The 14,178-nt window shown below is 43.1% G+C and overlaps 1 protein-coding gene across 2 annotated transcripts in view; it reads right to left on the bottom strand.

Moving 5' to 3' along the window:
- LOC117778137 (tensin-3-like) overlaps positions 1-14,178 on the bottom strand; it is a 30,539-nt gene that overhangs the window by 15,971 nt on the left and 390 nt on the right. For both annotated transcript variants that reach the window (XM_034613436.1, XM_034613437.1), the window contains exons 2-12: positions 7,518-7,686; positions 7,288-7,338; positions 6,529-6,651; positions 6,164-6,228; positions 5,058-5,141; positions 3,751-3,863; positions 3,245-3,305; positions 2,981-3,056; positions 2,760-2,889; positions 2,443-2,508; positions 1,515-1,616 (exon numbers count right to left, since the gene is read on the bottom strand). In XM_034613436.1, coding sequence (XP_034469327.1) covers positions 1,515-1,616; positions 2,443-2,508; positions 2,760-2,889; positions 2,981-3,056; positions 3,245-3,305; positions 3,751-3,863; positions 5,058-5,141; positions 6,164-6,228; positions 6,529-6,651; positions 7,288-7,338; positions 7,518-7,667 — 1,021 coding nt within the window. In that variant the 5' untranslated portion in view covers positions 7,668-7,686. The remainder of the gene's footprint in view (positions 1-1,514; positions 1,617-2,442; positions 2,509-2,759; positions 2,890-2,980; positions 3,057-3,244; positions 3,306-3,750; positions 3,864-5,057; positions 5,142-6,163; positions 6,229-6,528; positions 6,652-7,287; positions 7,339-7,517; positions 7,687-14,178) is intronic.

Below are 14,178 nucleotides of genomic sequence, written 5' to 3'. Positions count from 1 at the left end.
AACCCTTTACAGAGTCAGTCAAAGTATGAGTCTCGAGGGGCGACACATTATTCTCTCAGACATGATCTTGCCAGCACGTAATTTTACCTTATACGTGAGCCATAACAATAATCATACATAGAGTTCAACAATTCACTCTGCCAACCCGCTGCGGGTCGAGCTGCTCAAAGACAATGACCTGCTTCAACAGTAAACTCCAAGTAAACAACGGTTCTGGAAAAACAATCTTTTAAAATTCAGCTCTTAATTCACACATGGAGATAAACACACACTCTCGCCAATGATTGGAGAAACGCCATTGAAGTAAATGAGGTTTTCTTTTCACGAACTTAGCACTACAGTGGCAACGGTTTCCCAGACTTCCTCCTCCTCCGCGCCGGCCGCTGAGTGACAGCCTCTCACGGGCTAACGGGGCCTGCCGGAGGACTGGTGGTAAGTAGATGTAGAATTCCAACAAAGCTCCCAGTCTTTCCTCTCAGATGTAGTGTTTACATGGGAAAACAAGACTGTAAATATCCCACATGAATGCTTCGGAATAAAGGCAAGAAAAGATATTGCATCTTTGTTGGGTGTCTTTAATGAATTCTTAAATTTAAGTGGTCGCTCTTTAATTGGATTTCCAGAGGTGTGCATTAACTTCTGTATGGATGTTGGGATATGTTAGACGAAAATGAACAAAAAAAGGCAGCCTCATTTTAATCAAGCTGCTTATAAAAGCACTCAATGAATACTGGGAAAGGGTGGATCTGTGTTTTAATGCCACCACCACTTCGCTCTATTCTGGGAGGTTGTTGTGAATTCTGTGGTTGAGTGGAGAGCAACAACCGCAGCTAGGACGGGACGCCCCGACAGGGTGGCTCGGAGCGTGTGTGTGTGTGTGTGTGTACGGGCGCTAGTGAGACTGTGTGTGGGATGGTTAAAGCATGCCTATTCATTTGATGAAACAACAAAATAGAAATCTCTTGAGAACTAGCTGCTCTTCCTCGAAACCAGCATTCCCCACATACAACAACAACACTCCTCCCTACTCTTCACACAGGAATAACACCGCTCGTCATACCGAACATACTCCAAGCTGAAGATTTTCTTAGCTTCCATTTCTTTTCCGCCATAATAAAAAACGCAGGCAGACTCTGTGGAAACAAAACTTTTACGTCACACCCCTGAGCAATAACTCCAGTCAAGCTACCAACGGCTGCAGCATAAACCAAGCTGGTGTCGACTGTGTGCGCATGTTAATGCAATCACACTGCACTCCCCCAGTAACACGGGGCACGCTGTGTTAATTCCCTGAGAGAAAAAGAGAAAAGTTTTGTGTGTGTGTGTTTGTAAAAGTGAGCACACTGAATAGACAAAAAGTAACAACAAGAGAGAGGAGGGCAGTTTAACACCTAAATGACACCCTGTGCAATCTCCTCTCATATTTGTGATTAGATAGCATCTACTACATTTAGGAGACTTTGACAATGTTATAACAAAATATAACCAAACGCAGCTAAAAGTCGAAACAGTACCTTCGCCGTCACAGAGGTTCTGGTAGGAGTCCCAGCGGATGAGAGGATCCGCCGTGTTGTAGTCCACAATAACATCTGACCCGTTTTGCCACCTGTCGGCACCTGGACCCAGAAACAACATTATTGTAGATACTGCATCTGGCTGGTTTCCTCGGTAATGTTTACGTTACCGTAGCATCTGTTATGGCTCAAAGGAGGAGCAGGATATTTATGCATAGATATTTAGGGCCTGGCAAAAATGTGAGATTATTGACTTTCAGTGGAATGATATCTCAATGATATTTAATCCCCTCGTATATTTACTACATTTGACAGTTTAAAAACCTTAAAATGAATAGTGAGGCATTCAGACAAAATACATTTACATTCACTTTCTTGCAATGTGTTATATGAGAAGATTGACCCCTCGTTTAGCTGAGTTGAAAGACAAGTAGCAAGTTCAAACAGCTTAAAATTTGTCATTTTTGTAAAGAATTAACAAACCATTATTTCCATGGTTTTTCTATGATTGTAATAAAACCTAAATCATATTTTTGGAAGACAACCATGATTGGAAATATAAAATCAAAACAAATCAGTGTATACATCTTTCAGTATGTTACAGTAAGATATTATATATATTTTTTTTTCCGGAAAGGTGTTTAAAAGATGTACTAGTAAATACACACACACACACAGACGCATACAACGTAGTTTCATTCCTGTGGAGCTCTGGGGCAGCACATGCTGTGCTTCTTTACCTCTGTCAGCACACACTTCACACTACATTTCCCCTCTGTAGCATTCCACATCCCCTCTCACCAGGGGGCATAGGGGGAGGAACAGTGCACAGGACGGCACAAGGGGGTAAAATGGAGAAAGCTCTGCTTTTCCAAAACAGGTCTCCATGTAACAATGTTTTGAAGAAGGTGAAGAGTTAGGAATCTACCTGGGATTCTCTCTGGTCCCTCGGAGAACACCAGTTCCACTTTACCGTAATCTGGAAATCTGGGATCTGGAATATGAACACACAGGAATGCCATTCAGAAAAAAGGGAAACATGAATTGTGTCGTCTGTGAGAAGAGTTTTCTCCCAGTACACGTAACATGTTCAGGAAAACAAGATTATTGGCCTGAAACTGCAAACTCTAAATTGAGTCCAGATTGAGCCCTGCAGATGCTGCCTGCAGCAGAGGAGTTGCCAAAAACTAGTGGCAGCACGTTGAGACCCGTTTTTGTTGTTTGTTTGTTTTTCTTTGTGTCTACCTTTGCTGGCGGTCTCCATGTCCTCTTTCTCAAACATCAGGTTGTAGCCCTGAACTGCTCCGGTGTGGAACTGTAGCCGGAAAATGGCCTCACGCTCTGAGGATTGGTCACCTTTGTGATAGCATTTAATCTACAAGAGAAAATGCAAAAATATTGTGATTTCTTCAGCGAGGACTGATGTCAGCGTCTCTGAAAAGACATCTTGTTTTCTTTCCCCCTACCATGATGTCCCCTTTTAGAAGCTGGGCGGGCGCCAGGGTGATGCATACCCGGTCTCTGTGGCCTGGACCAATGTGACTGAAACAAAAGCAACAGCGGAGTACGTCAGAGTGAGTTTGGAAGCACAGACGTTTACAGAAAGCAGTGAGGATTGAAAAAATCACTGTTAAGCAAAGTTAAACATAAAATAGCTTTGAAGTACGCCAACACTCTTTGAAGTAAACAATAATGTTGGAATGGCTGTAGCACATGTGTACACCACTTACTAGATTCCAGATGAATACACTGCTTGCATCCCCTGGTAAACCCTGATGTAGGGACGACAAACTGAAAAAAACAAAAGTACAAATGCATTAATAATGTGCCCTCGAGAGTAGATTGGTTTACGCACAGCCACGGTGTGATAAGCTGTTGTTGTGAGAGCGAGATTTCAGCTCCACCATCTGATGGAAAACCTTGTTGTTTCAGTGAAATTAGCGAAAACAGCAATTTACTTGCGAACATGGGTGTGAATTCCCATGGGGTTAACTGAGAACCCATAATGAGGTTCTTCTCTGGAGGAGTTATGTTTATATAAGTGCTTCTCTCTGTCTCAACATGTGCGTATTGGGGAAAAAAAGAGAGAGATATAAAGCACAGATAAGTCTCCATCTTGTTTACTGCTCCGAGTCTGATGTGGTCGTGTCGATTCTTTTATACTGTTGTGGGAGCAGCGGCTGTATTTTCATTGGGCGCTGCAGCTGTGTGTAGTGGTAAACAATATGAGTTGAACCTCCGGTGGCGTCGAAGTTCGGTATCCCGTGAAGGATGACGCAGTGCAGGAACAAGGGGGAGGCATTGATCTTCATGGATCCACTCAGGAGACTGTTGAGGATCCAAACATACCTGGCATGAAAGCATAGAGGTGGAGATGAGAAAAACAGTCACAACCGGTTCAACAGAGGCCAGGATGTCTTGTCTTTGAGTCACAACAAATGGGTCGAGCTCTGCGAATGCAGGATCCGACACTTTCCATAAAGCGACTCAGATTCTCCCTACGTGGTAAACATCCGTGAGCTTCAAATTCCACAACTCCTGTGTATTATGCAGCAGTGGTGGATGTAGGATTTTTCTAAATCAGGGGCAATAAGGGGGCCACAATTTGCACGGAGGGGACAATTTTGTGTCAAACATCTAAGCACAGATCCGGATTCAGTAAGGTGCACATTTACGTCATTCCTTGTTAATTGCTTCTATATTATTGTTGTTTCTTTGTTACCAGTATTTTCTGTAAATATGCAACCAACTACAGAGTAGACAATCTGCTTTCTGTTTACACTGGCACACAGACACACCCAGTGTACATGAAGTGTCATGATACATTTTCAGGTGTATTAGTATAGACAGGAATAATTAATGATGCAGAGCTTCAACGCTCATGCGGAGATCGTTTGGTTTAAAACGTCTGTTACAAATGAAAACGTTTCCGTATGGATGCAGCCTAAGCTGAGATAGCCTCTGTGCCATCACTACGACACTATCTGAGTTCCTATCTCGGACTTAGCAATAGTTAAAGATTTAGGAAAATATGCTTATTTACTTTCTCTCATGCCTTTATGCTGAATATTTAAAAGTTACACCCAGCAGCCAACTTTTGAACCTTTGTTACTCGTCAAAGTACAGGATCATTTTGGTTTTGGCACTAAACTCATCATATCGGGACACGCATTGAAAATGTACTCTGTCCCTGTTTTCATTGATGAAGGTTTGGTTCAGGTTAACATGACAACGTGGAGAAACCAGAACCAAACAAAGCAGTTGAGGTACAGTGTGAGCGAGGATGACTCATAGTGATACAGAGGGTTAGGGTTACACCAGGTTACCGTGGGATCCCATTCTCATTACAATGATAAACAATGACGAGGCTTTTCGGTGAAAAAAGGGAGACAAACAGCACCGGGACACCCGATTGAATCAGGTGTGTCAGGGACATGAATGGTTTGGACGGAGACGTGGGTGAACAAAGCGCCAGCAACAAGACACGGTTTGTAAAGACGCATGTTGCTGTGCAGAAGGGCGTGCTTGTGTTTTGGGTCTTACCGCTTCTGGGAAGGTGTCATCAGCGCTGAGACCTTATCATCGTAGTATTTCCTCATGGCGAAGCGGTCCAATGCCTGATCAGCACTTTGAAGGAGACAGAGAGACACATTAAGCACTTTGGGCAATTACGACCCGAGAGAGATTATACTCTGCTGCTCCGTAATTGAATGGTGTTAATCCGGACTCCACTTGGGACAACACACACATGCGTACACATGTATAATGGACAAGAGTGAAAGTAACCGGAGAGACAGGGGATTCCAGCAGAGAGGAAGAGAATGCCAGATTTAAGTAAACACGGAGGGGGAGAGGAGGACAGAGAGAGGCCAGAGTGTGTGCACAGCTCGGCTATTCAGACAGACCCAAAACCAACAGCCTTTTCACCACCGCTCTGTTTCTCTCTTGTCGTCCCTCTCCATCTGCTCCCCCCCGAATCTATTCTATTGTAAAACCGCCTCATTGTTTTCCTATCTCTTCCTCTACTCCTCTCTTTTTTTGCCCTCTGTCTTTCGCATTCACCTTACAGGCCCCGGTCTCCCTCAGCGGGACACAAACACCGAAGGGAGGCAGAGATTGGCTAAATCGAAGGCTTATGTGTGCTCATGCCACATTGTCGGCTGTGTGCAGAGAGGATCTACATAGTGGCACAACACCAGGCCGCCTCTCCAAACGATTGCCACATTTCTTGACTCTGCAGCACCAAGCCTCTAAGGATTTGTTTGACTGACAATGGTTACAAAATCCAAATGGCTTTTCCCCCACGATGAATGGATTTCATGAAACCAAAACTGTGGCCAGAAGCTATTACTGTAACTTCCATGATTCCAAGTTGATTCATGCAATTCAACACCGCGTGATTCACGGCTTAAAGTGTGTGGGTTTTCCTGTGACTTTTTATTGACTCACTTTCTGATTCACCTTGACACTCGATTCACCGAGGTAACCGAATCAGCCGCGGTTAAGCGATGACATGAGTCTTAGTGGACTGTTGTTATCGTTTGCTGCCAACGACGAGTGGGTGCACGAACACTATTATAAATCCAAAACTGAAGTTCAAACATAGGAAACATTTTGGAACATAACAACAGAGACATAGTTGTGGTTACCTGGCTGACACGTCGGTGAAATGCACAAATGATGAAATGACAACACCGATTCGACCTTTGCCGCCCTAAAAGAAACAAGAGAGGACAGGACATGAGTCACTACACATTCCTTATAATTCTAAATCAGTAACAAATGTTTTCTCTTCATTTTAGAAAAGAGAAACAGGCACACAACTATTATTTTGAGACAGAATCTGGACTTCAATGTTACAGAGCACATTAACATTCGACACCAAGTTTCCAAGTTGCCTTTACAGAGAAAAAGAGAAATTAAAAGAACATGTAATGGCAAAATAATGACTATGTGGTTGAATATGGAGTCAAAGCTAAATACTAATGGTACAACACAAACTGTGGATCCTCACCCTGCAGTGTATAACCGCCACATGTAGAGGGTCCGCATTGAGCCAGCCCTCCATGGCCTTACAGATGGTGCAGATCTTATCCAGAGGTGGAGCATGCAGGTCGGGCCAGCCTGTGTCCAGGGTCTGAGAACACATCATATGCTGATATCATATCTGACCACACAGCCAGCGGCCTCATCCTCTGTCCCAGTCTATAACCAATCAATATTATGGTGCTTACTGCGCCTGCTTAGACACAGTTGATCACAGGGGATGAGTAAGATCCACTACGTCACAGAAACACATTGTGTTTTGTTCTTTTCCAGATACTTGTCCTGATAAGACTTTAAAAATGATGGCCGCTTAAACACACTATATGTAACTGCTGTACTGACGCAAATCATGTTCAGGGATGAGGTCATGTATTCAAGTTTTATTCATGTTGTGCATTAAACGACAATGAATCATCATAATCCATTACGACTGATCACGAACGAACAGTGAAGGGCAGAAACAGCTGACTGGCTAACTGGCTAGCAGTGTTTTTGTCTTCGTCGTATGCCGTTTGCCCCGGAAGTAAAGCCGTTGTTACACAATAAAAAGCCGACCGAAATGAAACGTCTTTTTACCTTGAATAAAATATGGGATTTCTCAGGTTTGAACATTGTAGAAGAGATTTTGGATAATGCAAGTCCACAAGTCAACAAAATATATAACATATATCTAGTAATTTTTATACACTCTAATAAGTTTTGCTATATATCATATCTTTAAACTTACCTTCGGGTTCATTCTTGAGAGATCATGTCTTCTCTCAGAGAGGTTGATAATCTGAAGGAAACATACAACAAGGACCTGTGATTTAAAATGTTGCACTAGGAGATCAATACTTTTACGTCAATGCTCCCTCAGAGCCCATCTGCCCACTCATCAATACTGTTTGCACTTTGACAACGGGTTAAGGCACATTTCAGGATGAGACAGCGAGCAGCACAGGAGCGAGCACTGACCAGGTAATTATCTGCATGCTTGGACTTGAGCATCCGCGTGACATCCTTCAGGTTGTGCGAGTAGATCTCCTCTGTGCAACCCCGGGGGAAGGACACGGCGATGATGCGCTCTGTGATATACGTGAGGTCCAGTTCATATCCCTCCTCCATCTCTGCGTCTTGGAACTTCCTGTTAAAAGAGATCGAAGCAGACGCGCAGCTGGATAAGTTTCTTCAGTTACCTCACACACCATTCCCGCTTTCGGCAGGTGACCTTACTAAAGTCAATATTTGATGGTCAAAGTCCTCAGCTTTAGTCATTGTGTCCAAGTTTCCTGCAGATATCCTTAGAGAATGACCTCAATTCCAGATTGTATGAAGCAGAGTGTCTTGTTTGCACTGCAACGGTCAACAGTGTGTGTCACAAATACAGTGCTGGTTGAATCTTAACAATATATCAAGGCCTCTTTTTTAAACATTAACGATGATTGTTGCTTATCCGTGCAGCAAAGAGAGATTTCAGCACTGTGGTATCCAAATATTGGCCACAAGCAATCTCGTCACCACAGTCAGTCAGTCAGTCGAACCTATAATGACAGAGTTTTAAAAAAACTTTCAAAGAATTCCGGTTGAAACCAGTTGCTGTAAATCCCTGAGTGATGGCGTGTCCCGGTGACCTCATGGACATGAACTTCCTGGAGAGAGCCCACCCCCTCCCTGCAGACACACACACTCACATACACATCACTAGTCATCTCTGTATACTCAGTGCCAGTGCCAACACTTGTGCTGACACCATTCGCCGATCAATCAATAAGTCAACAGACAACTACAAGCTTTTAGTGTTTCCAGATTTTTAAATGAAAGGGTGCACTGTTTCTATCGTGAATGCATTTATATTATAAACATAATATATTAACATTTTTGACTGTTGTTTGGACAAAACAAGAAATCTTATGTTGTCAACTTCTGAGACCTGGGATGTTATGCCATTTTGGACTATTTTCTTTTTTTAAATATTGTAAAAACTTAATACTAAAAGAAAATGTAAAAAATGTAGGCTGTGAAAATGGTAAAAAATGGCCACATGCACGTTCCAGAGCCCAAAGTGATAACTTCAAATTGTTTGTACAGAGTTCAAAAGACTTCAAAAGGAAAAGGCTTCAAAATGTAATAATCAAGAGATCAAAACCATTAAAAGTTAAAGAGGGTATTTTTTTTTGAATTCTTAACAAATTAAAAAAATAGTTTTTATGTTTTGTCAATTGTCTCATTGATTAATGAACTTATCGTTTCAGCTCTAGGTCTATCCCCGACAAAATCTTGTATCTTGTTTCAGAATATTGACGTAAAACCAAATCATATTCATACACAAATCCAGATTTAGTGTCTAGGTCAATGACTGACACCGTTCTTTCAATGGCACCAAATGATTAAACTATCAAGAATGTGTCCACCAATTAAGTCGGTCATGACTGCAGGCTACAACCCTAACCCTATCACTTTGGAGGGGGCCAGAGAGGGAGCCATATACCCCGGACACTGTAGCCACAGTCTAAAGCCCCTCAGAGTGGAATGAAAGAGGCCATGTGTATGAAGAGGTCATCACTTGGGAAACAGGGCTGGGTGTTTTGTGAGGGTGTGTGTGTTGGTGGAGGTGGTGAGAGTGTGGGGGTAAGAGCTCTTTGGGGATTGTTGGAACTAATGGCGGGGTTAGTCTATTTCCCCCGGGACTCTGAGGAAGAACTGTTGACTAATGGGAAATTAATGAACAGGTCAGCCAGCACTTAGGCTCAGTGTATCTCCAGGGCAGGGGTATGGGGAGAAGGCTTAGTAATGTTTTGGAAGTGTCAAAGTACTGTGCTGTAGAGATGGGAAGGGTATCGAACCAACACTTAACCTCTACATGATTGAGATCACTAAATTAATATGGTGCAACAAAATATTTCAACATTTTGGGAAGCACCTTGAAAAGATGAATGAAAAATGTAAAGATCGACAACATTCTTGCGTCTGTAAAGTAAGGGTGAACCTTAGCTAAGATTTTGCCTGTAGCTTGGTTAGCATAGCTTAGCATAAAGACTGGAATCAGGGGGAAACGGCTAACCTGGTGTGCAATGACTTACTTGCTAATGCCAAGATGTAGAAAGTTTCTCCCTTTTAGACCATATCTTGTATTTACTTCTTTATCTTTTGGACATGCTGTTGTGCTGTTTGATGGATTTTGTTACCTAAGGCTAGCCATTTCCATCCACTTCCAGACTTTATGCTAAGCTAACCAGATTAGCTAACAGAAAGACAGTACAGTGAGGAAGTGGAGACGCGTAGTCCGTCTATTCTCAAAGCATTGAGCAAACAAGTGGATTACACAAACTGTTTATGTCTAACTGCTAAAACAACAAGCCACGCAAATCCAGAGCCAATATATTATACAATAGAATAAATGATAAAACTTCTAAATATAAACATGAGGCTTGTTAATTTCACATGAATAATTAATATGCATCGCTGCACTAAACAACATACTTTTCCTCCTAAGACCTCTCACTTCTCCCACTCATCATTCAAGCCCACACGAGCAACTTGCCCCAGCACGCACTAAAGATAATTGGTCTTTAATTTGCACTGACTGCTTTTGTTCCTGGTCTGAGGCACAGCATTAGCTCACAAAGGCAGAATAAGCAGTGCCAAGGAACTCAAATCCCAAGCCCACCCATGGCACTGGGTGCAACTCTGGAAGAGGAGAGGGGAAATTCGAGAAAATGGGTTGCCAGGTCTGCTATGAACAAGCTGCAACAGGTTTACTAAGGTCAGGATGTTGGGGGATTAGGGTGTGTCTGGCTCCCCCAGCTCCAGACTATGCAGGTAATAGCTTGACCCGGCTGTGTGCGTGCTGTCAGCCACGTTCACACATGCATGAACAGCTCCAAGTGCCTTTCCCTCAATCACCCAGAACAATGCTGGGAATAAATTAATCAGACATTCCATTTATGATTTTCAAAATGTTGGGAAGACAGAGTAGGAAGGCATATCCAAGTGCTGGGACAGAGCCTGATTCTATTTCAGGAGCCACACCCTTCACCTGGCACACACGGTATGGAATCTTCCATTTTGTACGAGCAGGTGGACCATGAGATGAAAGAAGACAGCATCACGTAATAGGACATAAACTGTACGGTGAACTGACTCAAAATCTAGTCATCAGCAAGTCAGCCTTTAAGGGTTAAGACTCATCATGTGAAGGGTGACCTCATGGCTGTTTTCATTTTTGGGTCCACTGTGGTGACAAGAGTTGGCAAAAACGTGACATGCTCCTCTTTCACAAATAATACGTCTCTGCCAGCCCTGGGGTTGAGCCACAGCAACCAAATCCGTTGTCGTGAAAGTTTGTTTGTATGTGATTCGACTGGTTGCTACATGTCCCTGACTTCCATTTAAAAAAATTGTGGGGTGGGACATGACCCAATGAAGAGCCTATTAAAATGTCAGTGTATCCAAATATACAGGTGGAACTAGAACCTCTTTTCAATTTTCTTTGACATGGGGTTTTTCGTTCAATTCACAAGAAAGACTGCATGAACCTCTCTTCATACTGTATGTCGTATGTGTATGTACAAAAATGTATGCAAAGGTGATATATATATATATGATGTGGGACCTGATCTCAATAAATGCAAGATGGTGCTAAAGTCGCCATTCAGCCTTGGTAGAGTAATGGACTCTCTGAGCAACCTTAGTTGTTAGATTCTGTCGCTGTAAAAATGAGAGAAATGAGAAATTTCCATTACAAGTTACCCTCCCTTAAGTGATTTGTGCTTTTGCTCAAAAAGTGCCCCAAAGCCTTAAAGTATCAAATTTTATTGTATTATGAGACAGAAACCCATTAAATCCCTATAGTGGAGAAACTGAAACCACCAGACTTTAGGCTAGATTGACCAAAAGAGATTTAAATCTACCCAATCCAATCATCTCTATTTTTAAAAATTGAATGGGAGGAAAATTGGTTAAGAGATGCAAAGTGTTTTGAAATCAATCAAACCTCCACTAACACTATGCCTGCACACATATGAAAGTAATCACTGCATCCCATCCCCCTACTCACGCTCTGAAATCAAACTGAATTGCTTCTGTTGGCTCCAGCTCCTGGTTTATGAATGACATGTTGCGGCAACCTCCATTTTGTGACAACTTGAATATTTGTATAGGTCCATTAACCTGAAATTATGTGTGTGAAATGAAAAATGGGCGCTCTGACATTCATGACTTCTATTTTCCAAATAGAACCAAACCGCTTGTAACACCTCAACAACAAACCTCATCTGGTACAGATTGCTGTGCAGCCACGGCTCCAGTTCAATGTGGGGTGTTGAAACCCATCCAACCCTGCCTTCTAGGAACTGGCTCTGTTTTTGCACCCTATGGAAAAATGCAGCCACACATACAGAACACTACTGTCTCTTTGGGAAACGCTGGACAGATTAATGATCCTCTAAGCTGTTTGTCTGCAAACCTGAGTAACACCTAAAGAGCCATAAATGCTTCAGGAAGTCTGGCTGCCCGTGGGGCTACTGCTGGACTAAAGTGTTTCTTTTTTTACTTTAAGCATTTAGACTAAATCCTGCTCAATTTCTTCCTATTTGCCTTGATTTCTGTGTTGCCTGGCACATGAAAAGAACTATTCATGCCTATTTACCACTCCATCAGATGAGAGGATTGGGGCAATCAGAACAGATGTTTCGTCCTCTGGCTGTAGCCCCCAGACAGCATTTAGCATTCACATCTAATAGCCATCTAATAACCTTGATACCATCAGCTTCACTGCTCCGAACCCCCCTTGTATTCATACTTGGCACGAGCGCCCGCCTCATGCTGCTGGATAACTTGTCCACAGTGACATAACAGGCTGGTTTAAGGGCCCAGAGAGGGACAAGGCCCACGATTTTTTTTTTTCCCTGACAGGGGCTCTATGTGTTTATGCTGAGACTTTCACACCCATTCACTGCTGAAGAACTGAAATAAACAGAACCATGAGAACTATTGAAAGGAAAGCCACAGAAGAAGGGTGCCGGGCATTTTTAGAAAGTTTATTGTCTAAGCCTGGAACTCTAACATGTATTTGTGCCACTTTTTGACTTGATTTGAAGGGAATAAAAATGACAGCCCTGGTGCTGAACAAATCTGTGCACCCTTAGGGCTCCTAAAGTACTCCCTAATTACCGTTTTCTATCCCAAGGTCATAGTGGAATGCGTTCCAAAATGGATTACGTTCCCACTCTCGCTCTCTCTCTTTCATTCTCTCCATCACTTTTGCTCTCCCCTCTTTCTTTCCCCTATTCTTGCCCCTTTATTACTTTCAGCCTCTCTCTTTCCCCAGGTCTCCTGCGCTGTGTTTAATGGCTTACACATGTCAGCCAAGTGGCCGTGGCACTGCTGTGACAAAGTGAAATGCCCTGGTGTTCTGTCCCATGCTGTTCCTCCCAGGGTTAGATCACAGTGTTCTGCTTACAGTACACAACCCCGGGCCTCTCTGCCAACCCACCTGTCCAAACCACACTATCAAGATCCCCATTCATCACTCGCTCTGCCCGCCCTTTGTAATTGCCGCCTCTTATCAGTGAGAGGAAAGGGACACTTTGGGTTTCTGACGCACATTTTTTTCTTCGCCCTGAGGGGTAAGATATTGTTCGTACAACTTTAACCTCAAAATAGAACCGACAACAAAAGCTATAATTGCCAGTTCAAAAACATTTCTCCTGTCTTACTCGGCCTGTAATTAAAGCTAATCTTGAAAGAGTTTAGCCTGCAAAATGCTGAAGGAGCGACCTGTATGGTTTATGTTGCTTGAAAGAAAGGCGCACAAGAGGTTGTATGTGCAGGTGTGTGTTCGATTTCCAAGCAGGTTAAAGGGAGGGACGGATATTCAGGTGAAGAGGGCTGCAGTGATGTAAGGACACTTGTACATGTCATCAACAGTGGCTGCCTGGGAAGCATAGCCCTAAGGCCGCAAATACCACGCAGCAGCTGTAGCTCAAAGAAAAAGACCAAACTCTCTCGATCTGTTTGTCTCCATCATTATCAGCAGGCCAGTCCCAACGGTCAACAAAAGGACAAACTAAAGGCTTGAGCTCTGTAGACTGCTGGGAACAAGAATGGGCCCCCATATGTTTCACATTATAAAGAAGGTCTCCGGTGCACCGTGGCCCACAACGGCCAAGGAACCCCAAATTATAAGCTACTACAAAACACAATTCATTGAGGAAAGACAAAGGAGGCTGTAAAAGCTGAAATAGACACAAAGAAGAGAGTGAGGGCAAATCCAATCCAAAGGCTTTCACAGTGAAAATAACCACACGCTCAGGGCTTGCTCAGTTTGAATGAGTCCCTTCTCTGTCTTCACACACACAGACACACACACACACACACACACACACACACACACACACACACACACACACACACACACACACACACACACACACACACACACACACACACAGACACACACACACACACACACACACACACAGGTTTTAGTAGTGCTCAAAGCCAAAGCAAACACAGACTGGTGCCCTGTTTTGCAGTTTTGATGTGAATGAGCAAAGGGCACAAGAGAAGTAGATGGTTGAAAAGTGCTCAAAGTGTATGCAAGTCTAATCCTGCACACACACACACACACATTGTC

The sequence above is a fragment of the Hippoglossus hippoglossus genome, chromosome 17 (assembly GCF_009819705.1).
Source record: "Hippoglossus hippoglossus isolate fHipHip1 chromosome 17, fHipHip1.pri, whole genome shotgun sequence".
Lineage (NCBI taxonomy): Eukaryota > Metazoa > Chordata > Actinopteri > Pleuronectiformes > Pleuronectidae > Hippoglossus > Hippoglossus hippoglossus.
The sequence above is the reverse complement of the archived record's forward strand: the minus strand, read 5'-3'. Positions and strand labels throughout refer to the sequence as shown.